Here is a 20749-nt window from a genome sequence, read left to right as displayed (position 1 = left end):
GAAGATGATTGAGAACAAAAGACACAACAAAATCAAACAAACTTGCCAAAATTATAAAAAAACATACACAGGGAAAAAATGTAATAATTGCTAAAGCAAAAAGGAGTGCAAAACTGTGTTCATGACTTGTGAAGAGCCTTTTGAGATCAACCTCTTTGACCCTGGTTCCATGATCTGCAACGCCATCTAACACCCCAGTAACGTTGCGTATCAGTGTGTTGGCTGTCAATATAGCCATGTGATATGAGATGTGTACCTGTTGCCATGTACATGGGAGGCACAAAATGCAAAGCTGTAGTGCAGCAGCGTGGGGTCAATCATGTGCCCTGTGTCTGCCCTCTCCAGCAGGTCACCGAGGTAACAGAGGTGTCTGTGACATCCTCTCACTCCATTCCGTGCGCAGTACTCATCAAGAACAAACACTTGTCCTGGGCTAAACCATCCCTACAATCCAAACAAAGGGAAATTGTCGAAATGAGTTCTTTTAAATTTAAACCAGTAATAAAAAGCCTAACCTCAACAACTGCATAGGAAACAAAACATATAATGATAAGAGAACATCTAAACAGCTGATGTGATTAGATGAACTTCTCATGATTCACACCAAATTAGGTTACTTTGGTCAAATTGGTCATGCCTGTGTAATGGTAGTCAGCTGGTACTTGCTGTACAGTGTGTCTAAACCTCACTCCCTAGCCTCAAGAGGCACACCAGTGACTAACACTACAGGCTGTAGCCTTTAGCCTCCTTGTTAGCGCGCCTGCCTCCCATGCCAGAGACCCTAGTTCAAATCCCTCTCAGAATGGGTCGAGCAGGACTGGTTACACCTGGAATGGTGCACTAGCTTACTGTGCAGTATATTTAGCATTTACACATTTGGGACACCCTTTAATCCAAAGCTACTTCAGGGTATACATTTGACTATATTTGTGTTTTAGTTTTATGATGTGTTCCCTGCAGTGTTGAGGAAGCTACTTTAAAAGTGGAGCTTCCCATGCTATTCATAACTTAATGTAGTTAAACTTTATTCAATAAGTTTTTTTAAGTAGTCAGCTGCACTAAAATCTATAAACAAAAAGTAGCTGACTAAATTGAAGCTATTTAAAACAATTATATATATATATATATATATATATATATATATATATATATATATATATATATATATATATATATATATATAACAAATGGATGGTATTTAATTCTGCAATCAGTTCTGATCTATTTATTTAAAAGTTCACTCTTTCGAAGTATGTCGAAGTGGCTTACATTGGTTTACACTGACACCTAGTGGCCTGGATGCTGCATCTTTCAAACACAGTAGTTTTCAATTACCAATGCCATTGTAGAAATTTACTATACACAATAAACTAGGATTAATTTAATCCATGATTGAAAGTGTCCAATAGCAGTTACTGTGATTAAGTGAGTAGTTTTCAGCTGGTCCTGCGATGCTAACAGGGCTGCCCACATGAGGCATCCCTGCCCCATGTAGAATAAAAGAGCTTTTATAAGGTTACTGATATGACTGAACTCTTCATCTCACATGAGTGATAATGATTTTATACGTATGTTTCAAAATGACTATTCATTTCATTAGAAGTAAATCTTTTTAAATAAGGAAAAAAATTACTGAGTGAACCTTTAATATTTTTAATTAGGGTGACATTTCCTAAGGAAAATTACCCATGGTTTTACTACAGTAACCATAGTTTAACTATGGTATTTGTAGTGACACCATGGTAACTACAAAATTAGCCATGTATTCCCAAACATTGGTTCCCCACATTGCCAGTGCCATGCTTGACCAGCTACAGGAACCCTGTATACTGTCTGCTATTTTTTTTAAATAGTATCTGAAACAGAATGCATTGCTAAACGTCTCGTATAATACGGAAGCATCCTGTATTTAGAAATGGGTTCAGTATTAAATCCAGACAGGGTGCAGTTTGTCACGTACAGCATCTCACACACAAACAGCTAAATAGTTGAATCAGTTTCACATACAATTGTCTATTCCATATTTGCAAAAGTCGGAAGCCCTGGAAGTATGGTAGTATGCTATCCTGAACATAGCCATAGTGTATCTCACTTACCAGGCATGCAAAGTTGTCATTTAGCCTGTGGTCCAATGTGAGCCTCTGCACCATTTCGAACAACGAGGCATGGTCAAAGCTACATGGATTAGCAGAGATAAACTCATCCATGCCGTGCTTCTGTGCCCTGTCAGCATCTATCCAGCCATGGGAGAGGAAGGGAGAAGAGGTGGGTTCAAGGAAGAGGAAATTAGCACACAGCAAGGACAATGATTGTGTTCTCCTCCCACCACAAAGCTAAACACCTAGCATGAGTATTCTATGGCAAATCAAGGACATTGAGCTTTCACATTGTCAACTTGCAGCAAAAGTCAAGCAGAGTTTAATCGGACCAACCTAGCAATGTGGAAATGAGTGATACCCCTCAGCTCACATTCTGTTTGAATGTGCATGCATGAACTGGGCATGGTCTCTTCCTGCTCTCTTAATTAAAGCTTTTAAGCATAAAAAAAACAACAACAATGGTTTTGAGGAGGTGGCGGTATTCTGAATGATGGATTTTAATGTATTTTTACATGAATACAATAGATTCTGGCATTATGAATTGATTATGTCACTAATTTAGAAAGAAAGGATGAATTGTGTGCATGTAAAAAAACAGAAGCTGGAAAATCAAAGGAATATGTTAGCTAACCATTTTTTCCTACATAATATTTGAGAAACCTTTCTTTCTAAAGAAATTTAACATTGCAACAGCAATGACTACATAGTCTATTGTGTCCAAGAGTTCTCTTTAAGTTTAAACTTAATGTGCTTGATGTTATAAATGAAGCCAAAATTATCTAAATAGTCTGCAATAATTACAATGCAAATACACTACATGGCCAAAAGTATGTGGACACCCAGACACAACACCCATTTGTGCATTTGAACATTTAATATTCAAAACCATGGATTTAAAAAGGAAGCTGGTCTTCCTTTTGCTGCTATAACAGCTTCTATTCTTCTGGGAAGGCTTTCCAATAGATGATGGAACACAGCTGTGGGAAATTTGCTCCCATTCAGATACATTTAGATACCATTTCATTGGTGGCATCCTGTGACAGCGTCATACAGAAAGTCACTGACCTCTTTGGCATGCACTCTTCTACTGTACATGTAATGTTGACGGAGATTGCATGGCTGTATGCTTGATTTTATGCACATGTTAGTGATGGGTGTAGCTAAAATAGCCAAACCCATGAATTAAAATAGGATATTTTTGGCCATTGAGTAAATATGCATCCAGCGTGTCTTCGATCCTGTGCTAACCAACTGGCCCCCATCTTCACACAGATCTTTAATAGATCACTGGAGCAGTGTGAAGTCCCATGCTGCTTCAAATGCTCAATCATTATTCCTGTCCCAAAGAATCCAAAAATCACAGGACTTAATGACTACAGACCTGTCGCCCTGACGTCTGTGGTCATGAAATCATTTGAGAGACTGGTGTTGGCCCACCTGAAGAACATCACTGGACCCTTTCTAGATCCCCTTCAATTTGCTTATCGAGCAAACAGGTCTGTGGATGATGCAGTCAACATGGGATTGCATCATATCCTGCAACATCTGGACAGACCAGGGACATATGCAAGGATCCTTTTTGTGGACTTCAGTTCGGCTTTCAACACCATCATCCCAGCTATACTCCAGAATAAATTACACTAACTCTCTGTTCCCATGTCTATCTGTCAGTGGATTACCAGTTTTCTGACGGACAGGCAGCAGCTTGTGAGACAGGGGAAACTCACTTCCAGCACCTGTACAATCAGCACTGGTGCCCCCCAGGGATGTGTGCTCTCCCCACTACTCTTCTCCCTCTACACCAATGACTGCATCGCCAAGGACCCCTCTGTCAAGCTCCTGAAGTTTGCAGACGACACCACTGTCATTGGCCTCATCCGAGATGACGATGAGTCTGCATACAGAAGGGAGGTTGAACAGCTCGCTGTCTGGTGCAGTCAAAACAACCTTGAGCTGAACACGCTCAAAACGGTGGAGATGATTGTGGACTTTAGGAGGAACACCCCAACACTGACCCCCCCTCACCATTCTAAACAGCACTGTGGCAGCAGTGGAGTCATTCAGGTTCCTGGGCACTACCATCTCACAGGACCTGAAGTGGGAGACACACATTGACTCCATTGTGAAAAAGGCCCAGCAGAGGTTGTACTTCCTTCGCCAATTGAGGAAGTTCAACCTGCCACAGGTGCTGCTGATACAGTTCTAATCAGCAGTCATTGAGTATGTCCTCTGCACTTCAATAACTGTCTGGTTTGGTTCAACTACGAAATCAGACATCAGAAGACTACAAAGGACAGTTCGGACTGCTGAGAGGATTGTTGGTTGCCCCCCGCACCCCTTCAAGAACTATACACTTCCAGAGTGAGGAAAAAGGCTGGAAAAATCACTCTGGACCCCACTCACCCTGCCCATTACCTTTTTGAACTTTTGCCTTCTGGCCAACGCTCTGAGCACCAGAACCGTCAGTTTTTTCCCTCAGGCTATCCATCTCATGAACAATTAAATTGCCCCATTGAGCAATAACTATGTGCAATACACAGCTTAGTCTTTTTTATATTTATCCAACACATCCAACCTCTTCTGCCATTTCATTCCTCTGAAAAAAAAAAACAAAAAAACATTTGCACTGTACATAACAGATTTGTATTTGCACTGTACATAACAGATAACAGATTTGTATTAGATTGCACTACGTATGTGTATGTATGTATGTGTGTGTCTGTGTGTGTGTATGTACGTATGTGTATAACTATTTTTTTTTTAATTATTATTATCTTTGTCTTGCTGCTCTTTTTGTGTTGTTTTGTATTGTTGTACACTGGAAGCTCCTGTCACCAAGATAAATTCCTTGTATGCATAAGCATACTTGGCAATAAAGCTGATTCTGATTCTGATTCTGATATTTGTTACGGATTTGCTTGTCCTATGTATGCAAATTTATTTGTTAGAGAAAATGGTAAAAGGAAAGTTAAAAACCTTAGTTATTTTTCAAAAACTGTCCCCCAGATGAAATATTTTATTAACAACAGAATGATACAATCTAAATTTGTGCAGTGATGACCATGCTTTAATGAGAGAAAACGTGTTGATAAAATGTGCATTGTGTCACACCTTGGCTGGGCTATGTGTCTAGATAATTAAAATGATCTCACACCTTTTTTGAGAAGACATGGCTACAAGTGTTTAATACAGTGCTTATGTAGAAAACAAACAAATTAATATTGTTCAGATCTTCTTTTGTTCAGATCTTCTTAATAAGTAGAACTTAAGTTATTTTATCCTTTCGTGAAATAATGCATCACTAAAACTATAGAAATTTAGACCAAACTAAAAGAGAGGACATAAAAGAAAGAACAGATGCACAGCAAAATACAAGGGAGAGTAGGATTAACTATGAACAACTCAGTGAAAAAATGAGATAGGGATAGACAAAGGACAAACTCAGTGAGAAAAAGGATAAATATTGTAGTGGAAGGCAGAGAAGCCCTATAGCTAAGTACTAAATAAAACATCTAAATGAAGAAAAGCAAGTGTAATTGATAGAATAGACTATATGAGCTATATGAACCACAGAATTGAAAGAATGAAATAAGAAAGTTATCCCTGTTGAAAAGAACCAGCCTACGCTGGTTTGGTTTGCTGGTCTTAGCTGGTTTAAGATGGTCTCCCAGCCTGGCCAAGCTGGTCTTCAGTTGGTCTAGCTTGTCTCCCAGCCTGACCAGCTGAAAACTGCCTCAAACCCCTCTAAAACCAACAAATTGAACAGTTGAGATCAGTAAACCTAGCTATCAGGCTAAATCTATTTTTATTAGCAGTGATTCTAGTGGCCTGAAAAGGTGTCTTAATTACAGGGTACGAGATTAACGGATGTGCTTTATTAATTTGTAATTATGATTAATTAAAATACTGTACTTTTACAGTGAAGCACCACAACATTTTGAATTGGCTTATGCACAAAGCATTGTGCTATATTCGTATAAGACTGTAGCAATGGGATGCTAAAACCATTCCTACTCTATTCTAATACTGCATTGTTTAAGAAAAGGATGTTATTTTTAATGCTTATATATTATATATTTTTTTTAATGTCCATTACATGCAGGAAGGCAGTGAGACACTTAATCTGTGCTTTCCAATAGCATGCAGGAAAAAGGAAGAGGAAAAAAGAGAAAGAAATAAATAAAATCTGGAGTATTTTCAGCCTGCCTATCCATTGGCATTCTCTATTTTTCTCTTAGCATTTGCAAGTTGACAATACTGGAGAATTTTTCAGTGTGTTCATAAGGGTTGCTGAGCACACTGACAAGCAAGCCACCTCAGTGGTATGCTAACAGGCTAGCATTACTGTTCTGGTGCAGATACATGGCTTTAGCATGAAGCCAACAGAGGCTATAAAATAATTAATTCATTCTCTGGAAAAATGAAAAATAATAATAATAATAAAAACGTGTCTTTTCATCAGCATTTGAATAGACAACATGACATCAAAATGTTCACCTACTCAAGCAGTAAAAGGGCAATCAAAACACAGAGGTGCAAAATGGACTATATATTTGCAAAAAAAAGTTCTTGGTATAGGGACTACTTTAAAGAGGCCCGTTTTCTGTAAACAGAAGATTATAAGGAGTATTTCTTGGTGAGGAGGGACGGCAACATTGGCTCCTTCACATTGGCATTCAGAATACTCCACTTACATATTTGCCAACTCTTCTGAAGCAAGTTCAAATGTAAAGATATTAGTTTAAAGGCAACTGACCACTAGAGAGTAAAGTCAAAATACTCAATAATGCTTCACCTCTTGTAGCCATTCATGTTTTGATTAATATGTCATTTTGGTGACTAAATAAACCATAAAATTCACAGAAGTGACTCAGTAGATATCAACAATCACATTTTTAAAATGCCACCAAATCCAAGGCAACTAACCTTAGTTGATGTTTTAGTCGTCCGTTTTAATTATAAACAATAAGACAAGAAAAAAGCCTGTCTGCTTTACTCTGTGGGGTCTTCTGATGCCAATGATGTTCATATAGAGAAGGCAATTATGCAAATACATCAAAAACCATATTAACTTGACTAAATGATAAATACAAACAAACTAAAATACATGCACCCTAAACTTGCAAGAATAATGAAAGTTTGTAGTTTTAACCATCCTCAAAAAAAAGTTAAACTGAAAAGTAAAATAATCTGCTTAGGTCTAAGGCATGAAAAGTGAGATTTGAAAGGAGGAGGAAAAAGAACAAGAGAAAAAAAAAAGGATAAAGAGAACACTTTGCATTGGTCAGATAATGGTTTTAGGATTATCTGACTGGTGCTAGCTAACAGGTTAGCACTTACCCTTGAGTCCAGCTAGAAGACAGCAGGGTAAGAAGGGACAAACCAGAATAACATAAAGACTAGCAACAAGGCTGAAGGAGAAAGCAGACACGAAAACCCTGACTCCACTATAGCTGCAGGACTAAAGAAGGGTACAAGCAAAGCATGAACGGAGAAAAAAACACAACGCAAAATACAACAACCTGTACCAACACGATAGTGCAGTCTGAACTCATGTTGGATAAAGGGGTATTCAGATAACGTAGTGAAAGAAAGAAAGAAAGAAAGAAAGAAAAGGAGGAGGAAGGAAGGGAAGAAGGGAGGGGGAGAGGGAGGTTAGAAGGAAGGAAAGCAGGAGGGAGTGAGGGAGGGAGGGAGGGAAGAAGAAAGGAAGGAAGGAAGACAATACGTTGGTTTATCACTGGTGTGCTCTGCTGCAGCTGACTTTGACAGGATTCTCAGCTTTACACAGGTGCACTGCATTTCTAAACACTAATACCATCTACCGGGGGCAGATCACTGGAACAGTTACTAATACTGTACTGGCAAATACACTTACCTTCAGACATTTAGATTTGAAAGCTGGTCAAATGTGTATTTGATGCTAGTATCAGCTACTAAATGATTCTATGAAGGTACTGCATTTGGTATAATAATGAGCATGGAAATTGCACAAAATAAATAAATAAATAAATAAATAATAATAATCCAGTCACCATTTAGAAGTGAAAATTATAAAGTTCAGAAACCATTCATCAACAGACTGTCAGTCTGCAAAAGCAAAAAACAAATAATCTTCAGGTATTCCATTGCTGTATTAATATTAGTTTATGTTAATCAGTTCATATTCCTTTTTAATTTGTGATGTATGCACTCTGTATTTAACTGAAGTGCTTAATGCATCTTTATTGCATGCTTTTTAGATAGAAAACTATATTCAGAACCTTCATAGTATTCAAGAATCTGCAAAAACCATCTGCAGCAAAGTTGTGGGGTGAGTGTGAAGTATGTTGTATATTCCATTACTCTGTGCCATTCAAGACCACCTGGGTTGAATTAAGGTGGAGGGTGAAACATTTATATAGTGTAATAATGTTTCAGAGGGGAGAGGGGCTGTGCTATTGTGACAAAATTGAATGGCATCTGAATTGTGAGGGAATCATCAGACCACAAGAAACATTCACAGAGGACAAATAAATCAATGGAAAAACAACACAGAACCTCTATCTTTAGATTTTTTATATGTGGTTAAAACTGGTGCTATAAATGGTGGTTATATTGCATTGAACTTTTTTTAACACAATAAGTGTATGAATTCTCAGTAGTACTTTATCATACTGCTCCTAAAGATGCTGACATAGAAAGATGCACACCAAAAGACAATGGTCCGAATAGCAGGATCTATTTATTACTTAGATGCTTAGAGTTACTAGAAATGAATGTGAAGACCTGGTTTTATTCATGGAAATAATCTTTCAAATCTTTGTTTCCAAATTCAAATGTTGGTGAGAATGTTTTTGTGGCCTAATATTGGCAGAAACATTGGAATGTGTGCTTTAAGCATTTAACAGCCTTCCTTGTTCTATTCCTGAAAGTCTGGCTTCAATTCACATTGGAAAATGCTCAAACTGTACTTGGGAGTCATTCATCTGAGGTCATAGTCATATCAGACTAAATATGAAAAAAGAGGGGCCTCTTTTAAAAGTTTACAAAGTAGAATGTTAGAAACAATGTACATTTTCTAAAAATGTTTTAACCTTTTAACTTTATATCCAAAAGATTCTTGCACGTTAATGTTAAGTCTAATCAGGAATAAAAACACAAAGGGAAGAAACAAAGACAGGGACATCCAAATACCCACACTGCTCCACTCTACACACTCACCTTTTCCGCTACGTGTGGAGTATGCTTGTGAAGGTGACATCACTATGACTTCATGAATCACTAAACTGCAAGCAGTGTTTTATTTGTAGGATGGGGACACTTTATTTTCTAATAGTTATAATTTCAAACTAAATTCATAAATGTAATTTTTGTGATTGAATGTGTGACTTGTTGCTGCATTTACAGTATCACATGTTGTCAAGGGAACAAGGTCAATGTGTATAAATGGTTGGGGGACCACTGGGACTATACCCTAAATAACAAAGTTGTTGGGCTATAAAAGATAAAGTCTATCCCTGCTTGGTAGTTAATTATTTACAAGCCAAGTAAGCTACAGTCACTTTTTTGAAAAAAGAGTTTACAGGTTGAATCCTATCAGTTTATTATTTTTTTGAAGGAATGTCTTCACTGACATTACAATGAATCACTTCACAAACATGCTTACTTACAGAACTGAGAGATTGGAGCATCCATCTGTGCTGAAGCTCCACCCTTAGAATTCAGTTTCTGGACCTGGGTTGGCGGGACGGGTTTGTGTGATTGGCCAGTGGCCCGATACATGGCCTGCACCCATAGGATGCGGTCCTGCTCATCATCACTGGCAAAGATCACAGTGTCGCCCTCCTTCACTGCATTGAAGAACGCTCGACCTCCATCTAGACCTGCACACACAGACAGTAATGACATCTTCAGACTGTTTTGTTTAATTGGGCGTATGCATCAGGCATTTTCTCCATTTCCCACTATAACCCATCCTTTAATAATACAACTGTGTATATTAAAGGATGCCAGGGATTTAGGATAGTGATAATCTGAATAGTTTCATAATCTGTGCATGTGTGAAAATTACCTGGCTGTGGGTCAGTGTAGTCCACAGTATAGCCATCCAACTGCAGCAGCTCCTGAGGTTCTGACTTCTTCTCCCGATAGCTGCACATGGCAAAGGTGTACTGACTTACCTATAGCAAAAGAGAAACACGCAGAGTATTCAAGTGCTTAAAATCCTACATGCAACCCATGAGTTTCTTGTACCATGTGAAACCATAATTTATTGTATTCATTACATTGTACATCCTTACTTTCAATACAAACTTGAAATATTGATCCATGGGGACATACATTACCTGGACCAGAACAAAGAAGCGCTTCTTCCAGCGTTTCCAAACGTTTTTGCCAACAGCCCATAAATAACTAAAAGAACAACCACAGGTTTCCTCAGTAATTTATTCATTAACATCTGTGCATCTTAATGACAAAACAACTAAGTCATGGAACTACAGATGATATGTGTGGATGATACTGTTTAAAAATAAGGATGAACTGGCTAAGCTAAGTCTTGATTAGCTAACACTTCTTTTGGGTGTAGTAAAATGCAATCTCCAGGTGAACTGAATACTTCCTTTACAATTGAAAGAAACGCAACAATTTGGAGGTAAAATTCCAGAGAGAAAACATTATGTCTTAATGGGGAGTTCATACTTTTTTTAGCACACAAATACATTTCCTGAAACATTTTCACCTAAATTACATTGGGGTATTGAAATCGCGGTCCACAACTAGCACGAACTTCAGTGTGTTCACACTGAAAAATGCTACGAGACGTCGAGTACTATGAGGATCTGGATGACAAGTGTTAGACGGAGGTTGGCTAACATGCTAAAGCTAGAGGCAACACATTGAATATATTTGAAATGAACACTTCCTTCAGCTTTAAAATGGCGAATGCTTCTGTGTAGTAAAAACAAACATACATTAGTGTTCCATTTGAGATGATAGTACCTTTGAAAATTAATATTCTAGATGGCCTATTGTATAGTGTAAGTACACAGTGTATAGTACATAATTTAAGACAAACCAATCTACTTTACTTTTATCAAAAACTCTATGAAAATGGAATCACTTACCCACAAGCCTTCATGTTCTGAGGCTTGTCCATCCGGATGGCAAGTTTGATCTTCAGATCTTGATCAGGGCAGGCCTTGGTGATGGCCATCTTATGTAGCTCTGCCTGCTTTGGACTGTTGGGAGTTGGGTGAAGGACAACCTAATCATTCAACACAACGGAACCGTGATCATTAGTCCATCTAATCACAACCGATCCGACCAGATTGAGATACCAAACTATCCCCATTTAACATGTAATCCTATAACCAGTATCTGCCCTAGAAACATTTTCATACATGCAGCATTTAGTAAAGGGATAATCAGTTCATGTAGGTGTGGGAAAATATCCCAGAGTCTGGGTGTGAGCTGATAATGGCATATTACTTTGCCAGTCAGTGCTTTACGAGAAATTCTCAACACTCAATTAATTTTGGCTCATGCCTCTGTGTACTGAGAGTTGGACTGTGCTGCTCTTCTCTTGGCGCCTTATCAGAGAGCAGCCAGTTTCTCTCTCATTCTCTCCTGTGCTTTTTTCATTCTGTCTCTTTCTCTCTCTGATGAGTTGGCGTTATCTATTTCTTAGCAGCGTTAAAGGCTTAGAGATGCCTGCCTACCTCACCCTTGATGGAGACACATTTATAAAGTGTGAGCCAAGCATCCGGTATCAGTCAAGGTTGAAAATCATGTTAACATCTCATAATCAGAGGACTTCTGAGAACTAAACGAAGGATACCTGTCATATCTCACAGTGTAGCAATAACCACCCAATGTTATAGTCTTTAATCTAGCAAAAACAACAAGCTTCTCTAATGTAATCTTGCCTGTGTAACAACACAGTATGTGTATACAGTGCATCCGGAAAGTATTCACAGCGCTTCACTTTTTCCACATTTTGTTATGATACAGCCTTATTCCAAAATGGATTAAATTCATTATTTTCCTCAAAATTCTACAAACAATACCCCATAATGACAATGTGAAAGAAGTTTGTTTGAAATCTTTGCAAATTTATTAAAAATAAAAAACGAAAAAAATCACATGTACATAAGTATTCACAGCCTTTGCCATGGCACTCAAAATTGAGCTCAGGTGCATCCTGTTTCCACTGATCATCCTTGAGATATTTCTACAACTTGATTGGAGTCCACCTGTGGTAAATTCAGTTGATTGGACATGATTTGGAAAGGCACACACCTGTCTATATAAGGTCCCACAGTTAATAGTGCATGTCAGAGCACAAACCAAGCCATGAAGTCCAAGGAATTGTCTGAAGACTGCTGAGACAGGATTGTATCGAGGCACAGATCTGGGGAAGGGTACAGAAAAATTTCTGCTGCATTGAAGGTCCCAATGAGCACAGTGGCCTCCATCATCTGTAAATGGAAGAAGTTTGGAACCACCAGGACTCTTCCTAGAGCTGGCCGCCTGGCCAAACTGAGCGATCGGGGGAGAAGGGCCTTAGTCAGGGAGGTGACCAAGAACCCGATGGTCACTCTGACAGAGCTCCAGCGTTTCTCTGTGGAGAGAGGAGAACCTTCCAGAAGAACAACCATCTCTGCAGCACTCCAACAATCAGGCCTGCATGGTAGAGTGGCCAGATGGAAGCCACTCCTCAGTAAAAGGCACATGACAGCCTGCCTGGAGGACTCTCAGACCATGAGAAACAAAATTCTCTGGTCTGATGAAACAAAGATTGAACTCTTTGGCCTGAATGGCAAGCGTCATGTCTGGAGGAAACCAGGCACTGCTCATCACCTCCCTACAGTGAAGCATGGTGGTGGCAGCATCATGCTGTGGGGATGTTTTTCAGCGGCAGGAACTGGGAGATGAATGCAGCAATATACAGAGACATCCTTGATAAAAACCTGCTCCAGAGCGCTCTGGACCTCAGACCGGGGCGAAGGTTCATCTTCCAACAGGACAACGACCCTAAGCACACAGCCAAGATAACAAAGGAGTGGCTTAGGGACAACTCTGTGAATGTCCTTGAGTGGCCCAGCCAGATCCCAGACTTGAACCCGATTGAACATCTCTGGAAAGATCTGAAAATGGCTGTGCACCGACGCTCCCCATCCAACCTGATGGAGCTTGAGAGGTCCTGCAAAGAAGAATGGGAGAAGCTGCCCAAAAATAGGTGTGCCAAGCTTGTAGCATCATACTCAAAAAGACTTGAGGCTGTAATTGGTGCCAAAGGTGCTTCAACAAAGTATTGAGCAAAGGCTGTGAATACTTATGTACATGTGATTTTCTTTTTTTTTTTTTCATTTTTTTTTTTTAATAAACTTGCAAAGATTTCAAACAAACTTCTTTCACATTGTCATTATGGGGTATTGTTTGTAGAATTTCGAGGAAAATAATGAATTTAATCCATTTTGGAATAAGGCTGTAACATAACAAAATGTGGAAAAAGTGAAGCGCTGTGAATACTTTCCGGATGCACTGTATACTGTACTATACAGTAGAGTTGGGGTACTCAAGTTCGGACTCGAACTCGAGTCTGAATCACGAGTCTAATTTTAATGGACTTGGACTTGTCATGGACTCGGATGCATTTTTACTCGGACTTGACTCGGACTCGAGCCTTTGGGACTCAGGATTTTTTGCCGAGTCCATGGCATTTGATTTGTGATGCAATGAACAAAATAAATACATAAAAATAATGAAACAGAAATAAATGGACACTCTGTCTGCAAGCAGTTGTAGCACCCCCTGATGTCGTAAACGTAGCCAGAGTTTGTTTCACCGTGTTGAGCAAACACCTGCTGAGCCGCACACTCATTCAACCAATACACTTGAATGTTACAACAGAGAGTGCTGTATAACATCGATTACCGAGGTGGCTGGCATGACGAACACATAAAGACAGGTATGTAGCCAATGTACTAGAAACTACAAGGCAGTTTTGCACGGCACGGGACCTGACAACTGGTAAAATCGCATGCAGCCTTTGTGCAGCCAAGATGGTGCTCGCATTGTTGTTTTGTCATGGTTAAGAACTTCATTAAGTCAAGTCACCCACATCATGTCTCTCACAGTTTACTAAAACAACATATAAAAATAAATATTCAGAAAAATATTATTAATATTGGGCTATTAAGTATTTTTAGGCGTAATGTATCCACACATGTAGGCATCTGTAGTCTCTTGTGGTGCACGCAGTGTTGTCAACTTAAACTGGTCCTTGATGAATTAATTGTAACTTTTTAAATAGTCGGTGTAAAAAAATAGTTTTATTGCTAAAGCAGACTGCGACTCTGAAAAACAGATAAACAGCACCTATTTATTGTTATTTTCTAGTTTAAAAGCATTGAGGAGCTGCTTAAAATATGTTCTTTTACATTTTTTTTCCACAGTAAAATGCAAAATGTAATATGAATCTATTTTGGACAGCGGAATGTTTTGTTTATAATCTAATTATAGATTGGGTGACCAGACATCCTGGTTTATTACACAGGACAGTCCCGGTTTTTGGTAGGGTCGCTGATTTGTTTTCTTCTTAAATTAAATCTCCTCATTGTCCTCCTCGCTATTGTCTCTGGTGTGGTTTGCTGAGAAGAAAATAAATTTTGTTGCGTCGCACGTTGATTTGATGGTACATTCATTCTAGTCTTCAGCAAATCCATTGTAAGTGCCTCACTGTAACCTCGATTTTTGCTTTTTTTAAAGAAAAGGAGGACGAGTCGAAATAAATTTTTGTGATAATCAATATTATGCCACAAATGCTGTCGATTGAGCTTAACTTGTATTGAAACCAGAACATTCCTTTAAATGTTGAGATGTGGGGATTGTATTTTGAATTTTAGGTTCCAATGTTGTGAATTTTGTGTTCAAATGTGTATCTGACATGACAAGTCTACTCATAATTATACATGTAATATGAAATTATATGGATAGAATAGGCTACGTGGAATTTGTAAATAAATAAAAAAAAGCTAAAATGTGGTTAAAAAGTGAAAAACAAAACATAAAATAAAATATACATTTTCACAAACTATATATTGCAGAAGTTTGCATACCCCTTTTGTTTTAGGCCTATACGTTTTCACACCCCTTTCAGAATTAATGCAAATATAAGAGATAAAAGATTATATATTTTATGTAGTACTGCCCTTCAAAAGTTACAATACACAAAATGTACTGTAACTTACACAGATCATTCTGTTCAAAAGTTTGCATCCCCTTAGTTCTTGTGTTGCCTTCTTGAGCATCAATGAATGTTTGCACCTTTTAGTTTTTTATGTGTCCATCAATTGTCCTAAGTGTCAAAAGCTGGATGTCTATATCATTTAGCCACTGTTGGGAAGAACTCAAATGTGCAGAAGATGCTGGGAAACCAAAGAATGTACAGTATTTTTCTTAAGAAAAGTGGGCACCTTCACAGCTCAGGACAAAGCAGGGACTCATGAACAATTATTACACAAACAGTCATTAATCATAGAGAAAGCAGCACACCATATTAAAGGGTTTGCTCTCGTGCCAGTAGCCCTAAAGCTTGCGTGCAGTCTGTCTCATGAACGCACACAGGAGATCAATGGTCGGTGAAGAGTTTCACTTAATAATATATGAGATTTAGGTTTGTTTCTCACCAAACCTTATCGTATTCTTTCAGAACAAGACATGAGTCGCATACAATAATTTGTTAGACTTCTGAATTATACTTTTGTGTTAAATTCAGTTACCATTTTGTCTTGTAGAATATACAGTATGTGAATATCTGTTGTCAAAGCTTCTTCAAGGTACTAAATAAATTTTTATGACACCTCTTATTTTTAGAAAACAATAACACGCTGACGCATCAGGGGCCATATGTATAAAACTTCTGAGAAATGCTCTTAAGAATAGTCTTAAGCTTTGACTTAAGTGTCAAAAATGTCTTAACAAAGAGTAGGACTTGTGTAAGAGTAGGAGCTTTTTATAAAGGTGCTAAAAGCAACTTTCAGCAAAGTCTAAGACTGATTCTTAAGTGCTGACTGAGGTGACACTTAAGTGTTGTGAAATAAGGACTACAATGATATTGATCCAAAACGGCCGCCCTCAAATTCTGAATAAGCCAATAGTGAGCCTTCAAGAGTAATATGTCCCAGCTGGTATGACAGCATTCATTCATTTATTCATTCATTCATGATTCAATACAACACATTATAAAACAATGTTTTGATAATAGGTTATTTTCTGTTGATTAATTATTTGATTAATCAAATGAGAAACCAAATTTGATTTCCTGTATTTTAAGCATTATTCCACATATTGCCAAATGTTGTCCTCAAACAATGTGTAAATTGAAGGCAACAAAAAAATCAAAATGCAAAATCCTGCAATATAATCACATATGCTTTTCATGTTAACAAAACAAAATTTCTCCACAGTTTTAATGTAGATGGACAATTTAAGTCACACAATGAAATGATAATAAAACAAACTGTTGTAATCCCATTACAGCTACATGTAAGATTTCTATTAAACATGGTTCCATTTTGGAGGAAATTTGACGTTCAAAATATCAACAATATTTTATCATAACACACCATTTGGTTTGGCCATTTGGCCATTTCTTGGCCTATTTAAAGTAATAATGACTCGTTTGCTGTTTTGGACAAGTTGTTTTGAAAAATGGAAGTGGGAACTTGCATGACTTTGTGTTTATAATATTTACAAATAAGAATACATCAGTAAAATGTAAGCTATGAGCTGGGGTTAAACATCTCTCAAGCACATTAAACTGCAGAAGGAAACTGCACCTGAAACCCCACACAAAACTATGAGCTTATTAATTGTTTTATATAGTGTTTGTGTTTGGGCTCTTTTTAGATGCAGCTCTGTACCATTTTTTAAATGTACTTTTTTCCATAGAAACACATTTTCACTACTGTAAAGTGGTGTCAATGATGGAGGTTTCAATGCTAGTGCAAAGATATTCAGCTAATCATAATTGAATTCACTGTTGATTATTTTCATCACTGATTTTTATAATTTAAGTGATATTTAGATTTTATTAATTAGTTGTTGCAGCCCTCTGAAAGTTTAGGTATGTAGCCCATCACATTTTTCAAATGCTTAATTCAAAAAATGAGTTTCAATGTATTCATTAAATGAAAGAATATGCTGCAATTAAAAAATTATATTGATGGATTTCATTTTGCTCAACTACAAAACCCATTTGCCCAAATTCCACTTTCATAAGTCCAACACATTGTTCCTTTGTTGTAGAGTGTGTTGTCTCCATGGAACACAGTCATTGTGCTACTCCTAACTAGGTTAGGATACCTCTCCAGCACTCTTAAACAATTTAGGAGCTGAGACCCAGTCTTAACACTTATGAACTTTTATGAATCACACTTATTCTTAAGTCTAGGAATAAGAGTAAAATTATGTAATTCTTAGAATATTGACACACTTAAGACTAAAATTGTACTCTATGCAGCTTTATACATAACTTCTCAGCAAGTGCTAATTATTACTGTGAGGACTTATTATTTTTCCAAACCAGTCGGCAGATAGAGAAAAAATAAATCTCAGTACATATTATTTCTTTAGATAGGGATCATTTTAGATAAAACTAAACTAAATTGAATGGACAAATTGAAAATGAAGTAGAAATAAAAACTAAATTAAAATTCGAAACAGTAATAACTCTGGTTTTAAAGACTAACACAGCTTTCACTTTCTTTAGTCTATGTTTGAGTGGAGGGGAAAAAGCAACAAATAACTGAAATTTGAACAGAATGCAACAAGAAGTGTATTGAAGCAGAGTTTTGTCTTCATACACCTAAAGCATATGTTTTCATTCTAAAACAACTTTGAAGTTTGTTCAGCAGGAAACTAATCATAAATTATAGAGGTGTTTTTGTTCTATTTATATTGACAATTGTTTTTTCTTAGTTGTGAAAGTTAAAATAAGCTTAGAATATTGATGTTGAGTTTACGGTTACAATTTGAATTCAGATTCATGGACAAATTCATTTGGACTTGGACTCGACTCGGCCTATTATGGACTCGGTCTTGAGTCCAACTCAGCCCCTTTTGGACTCAGACTCTACTCAGACTCGATTGTTTAAAGACTCGGACTTGACTCGGACTCGACTAAGGTGGACTCGAACCCAACACTACTATGCAGTATATTGTATGTCTCTTTACAAGGATTTCAAGACTGAAGTTGGTAAATAGACCTGTTTTTCTCTTTCGCTGTCATAGGCATCTATCAGTAGGATAATCTAGTAGTAAACATCACATGACCTCAATCAGTCCACAATAACAACTAATAATGCCAAATAGGACATTTTACATTTATATAACATATACATTTATTCATTTGGCCAGTGCTCTTATCCAAGGCATTTAAGGTATACATTTGATCAATAAGTGCATTATCTGGGAATCAAACCTATGACCTTTGGAGCACCAGCCGAGCAACAGGATGTTTAGCTCAGGAAATTTTAGCAAGGAAATTAAAAACTAAACATGAACCCAAACAAAGAGAGTTTTCATTATATACTCTATAAACAGTTTAGCAAAGATTGTTTAGAGTTTTTGCACCAAATATATCTGTTAGTAAAAGATAGTTCACTCCAAAGTTTGTCATTATTTACACACTCTAATGATGTTCCAAACCTGTATCTTGTTATCCAAACCCGTCATCTTTCTTCTGTGGAACGAAATAGGAGATGTTATGCAGAATGTTAGGTATTGACAGTCTCAGTCACTATTCACTTTTATTATATGGAAAAAAGATGCAATGAAAGTGAATGGTGAGGTGACTGAGGCTGACATTCAGCCTAACATCCACTTTTGTGTTGCAAAGAAGAAATAATGTCATACAGCTTTCCAGTGTTAGGGAAGCTACTTTGAAACTGTAGCTTCCTAAGCTACAAGCTACTCATAACTAATAGTATTTAAAGGTGCACTCAGTAATTCTTTCCCCATTAAAAAAGTTTTACTCCTAAAGAAATGAATTGTAATTTTGAAACATATGTATAAAATCATGAACATTCACATGAGTTGAGGACTCTAGTCATATCAGTAACCTTATAAATGCTGTTTTATTCTACATGAGGGAGGGGCACCCTCATGGGGGCTGCCATTTTAGAATCACATGACCAGCTGAATACTACTAGCTTAATCTCAGTAACCATATTTGATATTGGACACTTTCACTCTTGGATTAAATAATCATGGCTGATTGCACCTTTAAACTAGAGTCAAACTACTCTTTTTTTTTTTTTTTTTTTAAACTAGTTAGCTGCAAGTTAATAACAAAAAGTTGCTAATTGTACTGAAGCTATTTAAGACTATTCCAGTGAATCAGATAATTATTTATGTGAACTAGATCATATACATGAACTATCCAAACAAACTGTTTCACTAAAATTAATTGGAGCTCTCAATGCTAAATATACTGTAAGTAAATCATTTATTATAGCCAGTTTGTTTAACTGAACTGGCCTAAAAAATTGATTCATTCACTGTAAATTATTTGGATTTCCCAGCACTACATCTGAGAAGAGAGAACACCATTAAGGTGATCGTTTTTAATTCATCAGCTCCATACTGTAACTGCATTGTGTTTTTGCGACGTTACACTGTAACTTGATGGAAAAATTAGCTTGTAACTGAAAAAACTACACTTTTGTGAATATAGCAGAGCTAATGGCATGCTACTGAAACATGCAGTATCACTACGATTTGCAGTGTTCGAGGGTAATAAAAACAAACTGAAAGAGCTAGATACCCAAAGCCAATGCACAGAAAAGAAAATAATGAGTGTTACCCTGCCCAGCTCCTTGTCCTCCAGCGCCAGTACTCCTGTACTCTCAGTGAAGAGCTTCACTTTGACCGCTGGCAGAGGGTGTGTGGTGGTAAAGTCTCCTTGGGTTCCCCAACTAAGAACACACAGATACACAAAACTCTGTTCATGTCCTTGCTTCTTGGCTTGTGTGCTTTGAATACATTTTGTGACCAAGGTAACACAAAAAAATATACACATGGTACAATCACTTACTCTGTATTACTATCAGTGCATAATCCTGCTGTGCGTAAGGACAGCTCGCAACCCTTGTTTGCGTTCTATTACATTTGATCAGTGAGAAAAACAATCTTCAGAATCCTGCTCTGCTACACTGATGAGATCTTTCACTAACTAATAATTTGATAAGGTCAGAAAAATCCAATATTGAATGTCAAGTGCATGTGAGACAGACCAGTGGGCAAAGTGTATCATCTGAAGTTTTATACGTAACAAATTCAGTCGAAGATATTCCCTGAAAAATCTGTTACAAGATTCTCCCACACAACAGAAAAGTCTGACATTTGTTAAATAAATAAATAAGTGAATAACCAAACGAAGATTTCAAGAGTTCACACCTACACTGATATACACACTTTGGCAATCTACCATTATTTAATCTTTTAGTACCCATTCATTATTACAGCCTCATTTTTATGCTCTCCTCCTCTGTAAAGCTCCTTCTTACGGTGCGGCCACACTAATCCATATGCATATAGGATAAAGCCATTATAAAGGGGGAAAAATTATATCTAGAAGTGTTGTGCTGCTTTGCTGTTATGCT

At 37.4% G+C, this 20749-nt stretch overlaps 1 protein-coding gene across 7 annotated transcripts in view; it reads right to left on the bottom strand.

Annotated features, from left to right (window-relative positions):
* The window catches only part of cadpsb (Ca2+-dependent activator protein for secretion b), a 168130-nt gene that overhangs the window by 48993 nt on the left and 98388 nt on the right, over positions 1-20749 (bottom strand). For all 7 annotated transcript variants that reach the window (XM_051712681.1, XM_051712677.1, XM_051712678.1 and 4 more), the window contains exons 7-13: positions 19951-20062; positions 11207-11346; positions 10427-10493; positions 10153-10261; positions 9752-9964; positions 2097-2233; positions 257-444 (exon numbers count right to left, since the gene is read on the bottom strand). In XM_051712681.1, the coding sequence (XP_051568641.1) occupies positions 257-444; positions 2097-2233; positions 9752-9964; positions 10153-10261; positions 10427-10493; positions 11207-11346; positions 19951-20062 (966 nt within the window). The remainder of the gene's footprint in view (positions 1-256; positions 445-2096; positions 2234-9751; positions 9965-10152; positions 10262-10426; positions 10494-11206; positions 11347-19950; positions 20063-20749) is intronic.

Source organism: Myxocyprinus asiaticus, chromosome 12 (genome assembly GCF_019703515.2).
Source record: "Myxocyprinus asiaticus isolate MX2 ecotype Aquarium Trade chromosome 12, UBuf_Myxa_2, whole genome shotgun sequence".
In the NCBI taxonomy this organism is placed as follows: Eukaryota; Metazoa; Chordata; class Actinopteri; order Cypriniformes; family Catostomidae; genus Myxocyprinus; species Myxocyprinus asiaticus.
Note: the sequence above shows the minus strand (reverse complement) of the source record. Positions and strands in the feature narration are given on the sequence as shown.